Source organism: Centruroides vittatus, unplaced genomic scaffold (genome assembly GCF_030686945.1).
Source record: "Centruroides vittatus isolate TY-2023 unplaced genomic scaffold, ASM3068694v2 contig_616, whole genome shotgun sequence".
In the NCBI taxonomy this organism is placed as follows: domain Eukaryota; kingdom Metazoa; phylum Arthropoda; class Arachnida; order Scorpiones; family Buthidae; genus Centruroides; species Centruroides vittatus.
In genome coordinates, this window is record NW_027122377.1 from 66,405 (window position 1) to 78,749 (window position 12,345).

Sequence of the window (12,345 nt, forward strand, 5' to 3'; positions counted from 1 at the left end):
TTTGATTTTTTGCATGCAGAAATTCGAATTAGTAAAAACGTTTTTTAAATATCTTTATTTTTAAGATTGAAATTAAAAGAAAATATGAATAAATTTGTGCTTCTACTCATTCATTTTATTCAAGTCAGCTATTTATTATAAAGACATTGTTTGAATATAAAAGTGATGTTAAAATTTCGATAAAACATATTTCTCTTTATTGTATTTTTCATTCACAATGTCAAGTTCGTAAAACTGTGTTTAGTTATGTTTACTTTTGACCGAATTAACGTAATTAGTTTTTGATTTCTTACGTTTCTATTGTATGTAAATTTTTAAACACTTTCATACCAGTAAAACAGAAAGATAGAATAAAAGCATTTAAAAATATATAAAACTAGCAGGTAGGCCGGCCGTTGCTCGGGCAAAAGTAACGATAGCGAAGATTAATAACTTTTCAATAACTGATTTAAATTAAATTTTGTAAATTAAACAACATAAATAATAATACGCTAACAGCTGTTTTTAAGGAGTTATTTCATATCTATAAAATAGAGAGAGATTTGTTTATCTTTATGTATTAATATGCTATTAACCTGTAGGCTTCTTCGTAGCGTAAGCAACTGCGTATTACATATAGTACATTGATGTTTACATTTTTCATCCTTTTAAAAAGCATTCGTTATGTAAATTATTATAAAGTATTATGTTTCTCATTAATATTTATCAAAAATATATTATCTTGATAATAATGCATAATAGAAAAATATAGTTTTGCGATATGACTTAAAATTTCAAATTTTCCATTTCTTACAGTTTCGAATAGATGGAGTCGACAAATATAAGCAATGTCTTATAAAACAAATTCAACTTTTTACTTACGTTCTGTGATTTCATTTAAAAAACAATAACTCAAATTTTCAAATTTATTGTGTAAATTTTGAAAGGATGAGAAATTAATAATGCTTTTGAATAATGTAAAATTTGGCAATTGTTTACTCAGATTGACATATTGTGCCTGTTTGTTAAATTGATCACCATTAATATATAAGTAATATTATTTAGAAAATTTAGTAGCATAAAAATTGAATCATCTTTTCAAAAGAATTCTTGAAATATATCCTCATGGACTTTTAGTTTAAATGTATTATTGCCAAAATATTTTGGAGTTGTTAAATGTTATCAATCTTTTATTTATGTTCCAGAAGTAAGACTGTTTCTTCTTTTGACATAATGTTTTATATTCATTTAAACAGCTTTTATACAAAACATAAGATTTATCCGTTATTCAGATTTTTGCATTCTTAAACAAATTACACAAAGTTTTTCTCATGATAAAGCACATTCTATAATACCATACATTTGTTATACAACTTTTGCACGCTGCAGATATAGCATCATAAATTAAATTTAGAGACTGCGTTTGCTCTACATTCTACTAAATCATAGGATGTGTATTTTTGTGACAAAACATTATCTAATGTAAGAGCAAATGGAGATTTAGATTCATCTTTTTATTTTGCACGTTTACTAAGAAAATTGACTATTAGGAACTGTGAACGAAATCAGCAAGTCCTTAAAAGAACAGTTGAGAGGTCCGAGCCTATCTCTGATAAGACACAGAAATTATATACAACACAAAACTATATTTTTTGTGACACTATTATAAAATCAATTACAATAGGCCCATTAACTGCACGCAAATAAAATTACCTTCTTCATCTTTTGGAAATAAACAATATAGACAAGCAAGGCGATTCTCCTCATAAAAATGATATAGAATTTTCTCTCTGCTATAAACTGAAGAATCCTTCGAGCAATTTTCCGCTTACAGGTAAAATATGACAAATACTCTGGATGTCTTAGCTGTGAATGCAGAGACGTAGGGAGGGGGCGATGGGAATGGCCCGCCCCGGGTGTCACCTACTTAGGGGTGACACCCGGTGTGTTTTAGCGGTGACACTCGACTCTGAAATAAATAAAAAGTGAAAGAAACTCTCAGTGTTTTTGAACGCTAAAGCACCGAAGCTTCGATCGTCTCGTAAATCTATCCGTAAAAAAAAAGTAGTCAACATCCTCCCGAGTGTCACCATCAATGTGTTTCGTACGGTGATGTATAGATTGTGACCTTAGTCCCCACCCACACTTTCGTCTATATGAAAAGCCACCAGAACATCTCAAAATCTTGCTAGGGCCACCTCTCTAGGGCCCGAGTAGTTTTTCTTTGGTAAAAATCAGCTTGGTTCTTGTAAGCGGTAACCACTTTGCTTTCAAGCCCAAGTTTATCATTATCAAAGAAAAACTATTAAGAAAAATTTTGACCGTCGTCTAAATTCCCATAAATTTTTAGTTGGCGTAATTTTCATCTCATATGCTTTGGTTTCGATATTAAACACGTCATTTCTGAACGACGTAAATGTATATATAAAATGAGATAATTTTTCTTAAATTATTACTGATAAAACAAGTTAGACATTGTGACACACGTTTAATTTTTTAAACCTTAATTTATTTAATTAAAAATGTTTGAATTTTAAAAATATATATATAAAAAATTTTTACAGATATTTAGTCTTTTTGATTTTTACGAAAAATTAAATGTGACAGAATAACATTTAAATTTTTTTCGTGCCAACAAAATGTAGAGAACTTTTAGTCAAATAGTTATTAGAATTAATTAAACTCAACGTAAACTTTTTTACGGTATTTTTACATATAAATATACTGTAACTTAAGATAATTTATTAATAATTCAGTTTTGATTCTATTAAAAAATACAAAACATCACAATCTTCCGATAATTGTCAAAAATAATAAAAGTTATGAGAATTTCTTTCGTGTTCTTTTCGAGAAATTTCATCAGAAAATCGTTCTTTACAGAAGAGGCATTCAAATTTATTTCCTTCTGTTTCTATTTGTGAGGATGTGTCCGTTTGTAAAGATGTTTCTATTTGCATAATTTCTGTATCGATGTTAAAGTGTTCCAGGAATTCTTCAGATTCTCTCGGTGTAAAAATCATTTCTATTGGATAAACTTCTTCAAATTCAATTAACTCTGTGGCTTGAGCACTTGTTGATGGTGTTTGAAACGATTCAGTCTGCACTTGTTCAGCATGTTGTACGCTTTCCTAATTAAAAGTAAACATTATAGACAACATGATATCATTTAAGTAATTAAAATATAATTTGAGATAATTAACTTTTATGATTACTGAGATTGAAATTTCTACAATATTTAAAATTTTCACATTTTTGTACAGCTTTGGAAAGTATTTGCATCATTGATAGATATTTTTTGTAATTATAATATTTGTGCGTGTGTTCTTGGATTCAACGATATTATTTTTAACTAATTGTCTGATTGACACAAGTAACCAGCTTCTTCGAACACTTCAAAAAATGTATCAAATTTGTGTTGCTTCTGTTTACAAGCGATGCAAATTTTGTGTTTTTGCAATATATATAAAAAAATTAATAGTATAATTTTAATTATTTCACATTTATAACGTTCACAACCCAATTGCATGAAGCTGTGGCTTTTAAATATAAAGGCCTAAGGAAAGACTGCACGTTTGGTAAAGTTTGGTGATGCAGATTGTTATTTCATTTCTTATAATACTTTATAAAATTACAGAGACTTGCCTTACGTTATTAGTTATTAGTTACATTACAAATGATTCCTTAAAGCTTTTTGTGAATTATAAATATATGTAAAATATAAATAAGTATTAATTTGTACTGTAATTTCTTATATGTTTTAACAATAAAATAAAGTCTGATGAGCGGCATATGATACGCAATGCATTTCCTTTTACAGTAAATAGAAAATAAAATTCATTATTGTTAGCGTAAGCTGTATGATAAGTTCTCTGTAGCAATTTTGTTCTTAATTGAGAAGATCAAATAATAAACGAATGAACAGTAAGCAATCAATTGCTAAATCTCACGAAATTTCACTAAATAATCGGAAATTGTTTTTGTACAAAACTTATGTATGTAATATTCGAAATATGAAATATATATTCCGTAATAATTACTACGATTAAACTTATTACAAATAGTTATAATAAGTACATTTAAGGCTGGCGTCTGTTCATTATCAAGTGACTCAAAGTACAAACTTACAATGAATAGTTTTTTTCTATTACTACTTCACATTAAATGAACAATGCTGTGTTATTCTATCAATGAATGATACAGAATAAAATTATTTACAGTAGTCACGGTATGAAGTCACTTAGAGAAATTTAAAAATCTTTTACAAGCTACATAACCTTAATTTCAGAAACTTTCTTTACTTACTTTGGAAAAAGATTCGATTTGTTCCTGTAGATGTACTTTTTTCATGTGTCTATTTAAATCATGTTTATATTTGAACCTTTTCTTACAAATATCACATGAAAATGATCGTATTGTGTCATGAGATATTAGGTGAATTTTCAAATTAGATAACTTTTCAAAACTTTTATCGCATTGATTACATTTATGAACTTTCTTTGGTAGTTTCTATGTATCATATAATTTATTACTTATATTAGCTATTTATTACACATTGAAAAAGAAAATTGATATATTAATATTTATAAAATAAAGTAAAATTTTAATATTACTTGTACATTTTTAAAATTTTGTATATATTTTATACGCTTATTGACAAAGAAGTTATTTGAAAATTAATATTTACAATTTTAAATAGTGAGATATAACGGGTATATTTTTTGATGTTTTACTGTAAAGTACTACTTTTATTCATAATAATTAAATGTGTTTTATAATTTATTATAATATTACATTTCATACTTTAATTTAATAAATTTGATATATTTTATTTTATAAATATTTATTCAATTGACATCAAAAGTAAACATTAATCTTCCAATAACAACTTCAAAAGCTCTTACTTTAAGATGTTCTCGATTGATATGATCTATCACATTATCTTTCCTTTTTGCAGCGTATGTGCAGTCTTTGTAGTTGCATTTGAATGGTCTTTCTTCAGAATGTATTATTTTGTGTCTCTGTAAATTTCCAGACTGGGAGAATCTTTTTCCGCATATATTGCATTCATACGGTTTCTCACCAGTATGAACCCTTATGTGAATATCTAACTTCGATTTTGTATGAAATTTCTTTTTACATTCAGTACATTCGTATATCTTTTCTTCATCCTTTAAAAAGTATTCGTTGTGTAAATTATTATGTATTATTTAGATTCGATTTACTTTTTAAGAAATATTTTCTGTTGTAAACATGTGTAAACATAATAGGAAAATATATTATGTATTTTTGATATGACTTAAAATTTAAAAGTTTTCATTTTTTACAGTTTTAAATAACGAGGGTCGCCAAATAATAACAATGCCATAGAAAACAAATTGAACTTTTCACTTACTTTTTTTGATTGCATTTATAGAATTAATGATCCAAATTTTAAATTCACTTTATAAATTTTGAAAAGGTAAAATACCAAGAATCACTACAATAATGTGAAACTTGCCAATTGTTCTGTCAGATTGTCATATTGTGCGTATTTATTAGCATGAATATTGCAAAATAAATAATTTATTTTTTTTTAAATATAAAGTGCACAAAGAAATTAAATTTTTGAGGATACCGTTTCTCAATGAATTTCGTAAATTGTTTTCTGAATATTTTTTTAATAAATATCTGACATACAAATTTAACTAAAAGAATTATATTTAAGTGTAGAATGGAAAACATTAAATGCGCTTTAAATTAAAGGGCGCTATTATAGTAACAGCGTTGAGGAAAAGTTTGAAAATTGTAACTTGTTGACTATTTAATTGCATTTTTGGCCACATCTGTTAATGACGAAAAAAAAATCTGAAAATAAAATTTTTCAATTAATGTTTAAAATTTCAACTTATATTTACTGGACCAAATTAGCCAAACGAAACTTTTTATATTACTTTTTTATTTGAAAATCTAACGATAGAATTGACTAAAATTCAGAATTTAATTCGTGTTAAATTCTGAATTGCTCTGAAAAAATAAATTTAGTTTATTATTAATAAAAATTGTTTTCAAGAGCACAATTTATATGGATTATTAAAGTGATTTTGCTTTTAAAATATTTTGTCAATATAACTTCTAATTGAGATGTTTCCTCTCTGTTTAAAGAATTCTTCATTATTTCAAATTATTTCTGTTTCAATATTAAATTAGCCTTTTTTAAATACAAATATGATCAGTTCATATGTTTTCGAAATTGTTAATTTTAGTTTGTTTTACAGATGGACACGTACTCATGATTTTCTCTGACATCATTCGAATGTTTTTCTGGATTTTTATTGTAATCAATCTTTGTTTCATTATATGTTATATATTCAGAATTATAATATAAATTGAAATTACTTAAAACAAATAATTATAAACTATACAAGACATACAATTTATGTCAATTAGGGTTCTATATTTTATTGGAGTTTTATGATTTTAGCTTTCGATGTGAACTTCGAATCTCGCTGAGAATGATAGGTAAAAGTTTATATTTATCAACAATTATTATATTATATATTTTTAAACTTTCAAATTTTCGATTTAATCTTACTTTTTACATTAATAATTTGTTATTAATAACCAGGATTCTAAGATGTTATTTAAAGTCTATCGACTATCGAAATATAATTATCAATATCCATCACAGTTCTATATCGAATTTTAAACTTCAGCCTCCATTGCGACACGCCGTTTTATTACATTTATTTATTTAATAATAAATTTCAAGACAGAGTCTGTCCAAAAGGAAGTATGAAAATAGAATAAATAATGTCATCTTTTGTCACAGCAATTTAATACCTAGGTAGTTAATATCACATGTGCCTATTTTAAAGTTACAAAGGCATCTCCCAACCTCAAGTTGTCAGCCAATATTATTTATGTTGATTAATTTAAAAAATTCCATTTAAAATACTTATTAAAAGTTATTAACATTAACAAAAGTGGGAACAGAAACACTTTGAAACGATCTTAATACAGTTAAAATGTTCAACACCCAAGTAGCGTCAGTTGCTATGAATTACTTTAGTTTAATGCACAACATATACAATGTTTTCCATTGATTACTTTAGTGAAATTCTTTTATATAATTTGTACGTCAATGATTTTTATAATTTTTAGAACAAAATTTATAAAATTATCATATGAAACGGTGCCTCAAAATGTTTTCTTTAGGAACACATTTTAAGTTACAATTACAAAAAATAATTTTAATTGATTCTTTAACTCCTTTTATGCTAACAAACATGTCAGTCTGACAAAACAATTGCGAAATTTACATTATTGCAGTGCGTTGTTGGTTTCTCATTATTCAAATTTATTATGCGAATTTTACAATTTATTATTATTTCTTTAAATGCAACCAGATGAAGTAAGTAAGACATTTAATTTGTTTTGTAAGACATTACTTATACTTGGTAAACCCAATTATTCGAAATTGTAACAAGAGAAAAATTTTAAAATTTTAATGTAATATCGAAAAAATACATATGTTTTACTATTATGTTTTGATATAACTAGAAAATATTTCTGAGAAAATTAATGACTAGTTTAATAATTTATAATATCTTACAAAACGTATATTTGTTTTTCAGGGATGGAAAAAAACACATTAATGTACTGTATGTAAAAAAACATTTCACTCAAAAGCGCTGTTAGGTAATCACATGAGAACTCACACCGGTGAGAAACTATTTAACGATATTTGCAAGAAACAATTCGCCCACCACAGAAATTTAATAATTTACAATAAAATACATTCTGAAGAAACACCATTCAAATGCAACTACATAAACTGTGGATTCGCAAAAAAATGGAAAAAACATTTAATGAAACATGTCATTAGAGATCATCCAGATGCGATTCCGTCTGAAGTTATGATTGTAAGAATTAGGTTTATGTTTATTTTTTGTATTTAATTCGTTAAATATTTAGTAAAATAAAATATGTCGATTTTATTGAATTAAAATATAAATTATATTTCAATAAATTATACAAGAAATTCAATTGATCATTATAAATTAAAATGGCAATTTACGGTGAAAAATTTAAAAAAATACTCGCCATATCTTATTTGTAAATATCGTAAATATTAATTATCAAATAAGTTTATTTTTCTATAAGGTTTCTGTAAAATTTATAGAAAATAAAAAAATCACAAGATACCGTACTTACTCGCATATTTATTTATTTATTTATTTATTTCTTGTACAGAGACCCTGATGCGGGGATAGAACAAAACAACATTAGTATACATAATCTTAGAAAATAATAAACATATTCCATCATAAATTATAATAACATAATTATGAAATTCGTAAATTATTCATATCATTTTAAACTAAATTCAAATCAGAAACAAAACTTAAAGAACTACTTGGGAGAACTATCTGAAACAAATTAACAACCAACTAGGCTAAAACTTATCTAGAAAAAAGGAAAAACAGTTTAAACCACTTCTTCAAAAGAAAATCGGATAGTTTCCCAAGCAGCTACAGATTAAATCGTAGGCAGATCACGCCCAAAAACGTAATTGACATAAAATAAGCGCTACTATCGCTTTAAGCCTAAATACAATAAGAGAAAAAAATCAAAATCAAATATATCATAAACATTATGAAATGAACAATTTAACCTTCTTTATGAAAATAAATACCTGAGAAAATAAATCAAAATCAGAAATAACTTTATAAAACTGATTAAATGAAAAGCAGGGAACCCAAAAATTCTTCTCACGTAATTTTGACAAATAAGAACAAACAGCGACAATACGAAACGCATCCAATGGCGAGTCAGCCGCATCACATATGCAAATGTTCCTTCTGTAATTACATAAAAACTTTATGAATTACATTTTACTTACATTAACACGGCCATGAGATTAAAAGAAAAATTACTATTATGAAGAGAACAATCAAAAAAGGGTTTATTAAAACTCTTATAGCACTCACAATAAGAACTTAATAATATACCATGATTCAACTTAAAAATATAATTATCAAAATTACTTAACTTTACTACACACTGTTAACATCTTGTAACAAATTATCAAAATCGATTCCGTTCCTTGAGCTATTAGTCAACCAGTACTTCGACCAAGGCAACTCAACTTGTTTCAAGACAGAACGCAAACAAATCTTACTAAGAAGTTCTTCGTTTAAACTCAACGTTCTAAAAATCCAATTAACACATTTGTTCAAGATTAAGCAAGATGAAGGAATCAATGAGCATTCCATAGACACTAGCTAACCAGGAGTACACTTTAGAAGCGCGTACATTCTCTTAACAAAAATAACTAACACTATATTCAAGCTCTCTTTCTGAAACCCCCATACCTCGGAAACATAAAGAAGAGGTGAGCTCACCACGGCTTTAAATAACCTTAACCGATCGTTCAAATTACACAACTTAGCAGACTGACACATGTGAATAACTTTATCCATTTTTATCTCAGCATTAACTTTACAAGACCTCACATTAGTATTAAAATAACCATTACTTTTAGAAATTACACCCAAATACGTATATTGCGATACAACCGAAATTGGAACACCACAGAACCATCATTTGTCAGACTTAGAAGCCGAAACACCACAATTTTAGAATTTGCGAGATTCAATTGTAAACTATTATCCTTTAAATATTTATCCAGCAGGTCAATCGACCTCTGTAACGACCTCGGAGAATCCGCCGCGATGACTACGTCATCCGCATACGTTAATACCTTAAAAGAAACACCAAAAACAACTATTTCATTGTCACCGGAATCATCAATAGAAATCAATAAATCATTTTAAAATAAACTAAAAAGAATAGGGCTTAGAATACAACCTTGTGTAACACCTTTAACAGAAAAGAAAGGCTAAGAACAACTTCCTCCATTTAATCCTAACGTTCGAACCACTACATAACTCTGCCAATAAAGATACAAACTTAAAACTTAAACCATACTTTAGTAATTTCCTCCATAATAAATTCCTATCAACAGAATGAAATGCTGATGCTAAATCTATAAAAAAAAGCATAAACCTTACGCCGTTTCCTACTCAGTGTATTAGAGATAACAGTATACAAAATAAAAATATTATCAACAGTCTAGTAATTTGCAGGAAAACCAGCCTGACTCTCTGACAGAATATCTCTCTTACTCAACCAACTTACTAACCTACAATACAAAACTAAAAAAATCTTAGGCACACAACACAATAACAAGATACCTCTGAAATTTGTAGGCACTGAAATTGAATCACGCTTAGGCACCGGAACCAGTAAAAAAATCTTCCATTTATCAGGGATAATACCAGTTCTTAAACCTTATTAAAGTTATGTAATAAACAAAGGAAAGCACTATCAATTTTCCAAAATTCAGTAGGAATACCATCTATTCCCGGAGCACCACTAACACTCGACTTACTTAAAACGGTTTTAAGTTCCTCCTCAGAAATATAAGAATCCAATATTTCGTTCGACCAAGTGCATTCGTAAAAATGCTTTATTAAACTAAAAAAAATCGTCATTTCTTAATGTAAACGCATAGACCACATGTTGACAGTCGACAGAACATAGCGGCGATGACTCGTGTGTCGCTACTCGATATCTATGTACTCTACCATTAACAATGGAAGTGTTAAGAGAAAGCGACGTGCAAGACGCAGATGCAATTTTTTCGTTTTTGCGGAAAATCGAACATCTTTTCAACTATATCCAAAAACTTCATCTCTTGCTCTGATTCTTCTTCACTTGTAAACTTTAAGTTTGTTTGTAAGTTATTAGCATGGTCTTCTATATCTTTACACGCAACTATTTTTGAATTATATATTATTATTATGTCATCAACATATCTTGCATAATACTGAATACCTTTAAATTTTAATATTTTTTCATCTATTGTCATCATAGTGATGTCCGCTAATTTTGGTCCGATGACCGATCCCATGGCAATACCTTCTTTCTGTCTGTAATAATCTGTGGACATTTTAAAATAGTTATTATTAAAAGTAAATTCTATTAATTTTATTATATGTTCAGGAACATTATTCATATTAAGACTTTCTTTAATCATTTCTAAATTAATGGATGGGTACATGGGTTTTATGTCAAGACTCATAATACGATACATTTTTATATATTTACCTTTTAATAATACATAAATCAGTTCATCTGTATTATGTATGCTGTAAATGGACTTATCTATAATCTGCAAACATTTTTTTAAAAAACATTCCAAATTATATAACACTGTTTTCTTAAAATCCACTAGGGGTCTACAACTATTTCCAGGCTTGTGTGTTTTAATTCTAATATTTAGTTTAGGTTCTCTTAAATAATTAAAATCCAAAATGTTCTTAATTTGTAAATACTAAAGATAATTTTTATTTTTAGTATTTTTAAGTATACCGATCTCATTGTTTTAATTATTGAATATAACATTAACTATATTGTTGACTATTACAATATGCTATTTCTTATATTTATCGTTAACATACCTTGAATAATCCATTTTTTCGTCTTTCACGGTTAAATCATAAAAAAGGGAGTATACTGTTAACTCTCTTAACACGGCATGTTATACATTCTATTTAAATCCAAATTTTATACTGAATTATTAGTTATACATTTATATAAGTAATATGGCGTGGTGACATATCTGTTATGAGCTTACATTTCTTTATATTCACAAAAGTTCAAGAAGTTACACCAATGACTTCTGTGTTTTACTAATTACGTTTATAACATGAACGTTCTTAAGACAAATTCAACGTACTTAAATAATGTCGGTGTAGTTATTCAATCTTCAAACTATTAAATGTGTTTCTACATTTCTGATCTGTTATATTCTCCTTTTGTCTGCTTGTTACGTTTCTTACACGGTAATGCTCATTAGCATATTCTTCTGTCGGAGGTTGGTTAATACGAGATTGTATTAAATTTTCTGAGATTATTGTTAAAGATTATTAAAGATGTATTCATTTTCATGATATTTTTCACCAATTTTCGTTTATTTTTACACTTGGGTATCTATTTATACTATTTCGGCTTTTGAAAATTTCAACATTTTCTTTAAACTTTCTGTTATGTTTCTGGCTCTTTATATTATTTTGGTCGATGTTACAATTGTGTGTTGTACAATGATCATGAAACGCTGAGTTAAGTTTAAGATATTTGTGATCCCTTACATGTTCTTTAAGTATTGTTTGCATCTGTCTTTTCGTTTCTCCTATATAGACTTTATCAAATTCTGTGTAGTGTACGTCGTCATAAATCTAGCAAGCTTAACATAATGGTTGAACCTATTGTTAATTTCTAACAAATAGCAGAATTTGAAACGTAAAACTATTTAAAATTTAT

General features: G+C 27.2%; 2 protein-coding genes across 2 annotated transcripts; both read right to left on the reverse strand.

The window, feature by feature from the left end:
- Positions 1-2,783: 2,783 nt before the first annotated feature.
- On the reverse strand, positions 2,784-9,440 carry LOC136979353 (zinc finger protein 829-like). Its single transcript, XM_067275295.1, has 3 exons — positions 9,333-9,440; positions 4,881-5,147; positions 2,784-3,107 (listed from the first exon to the last, which is right to left on the reverse strand). The coding sequence occupies exons 1-3, from the start codon at positions 9,438-9,440 to the stop codon at positions 2,784-2,786; spliced, it is 699 nt and encodes a 232-aa protein (XP_067131396.1).
- Positions 9,441-10,624: 1,184 nt separating this feature from the next.
- On the reverse strand, positions 10,625-11,116 carry LOC136979354 (uncharacterized). The gene has a single exon (XM_067275296.1). The coding sequence runs from the start codon at positions 11,114-11,116 to the stop codon at positions 10,625-10,627; it is 492 nt and encodes a 163-aa protein (XP_067131397.1).
- Between the last annotated feature and the right edge of the window lie 1,229 nt (positions 11,117-12,345).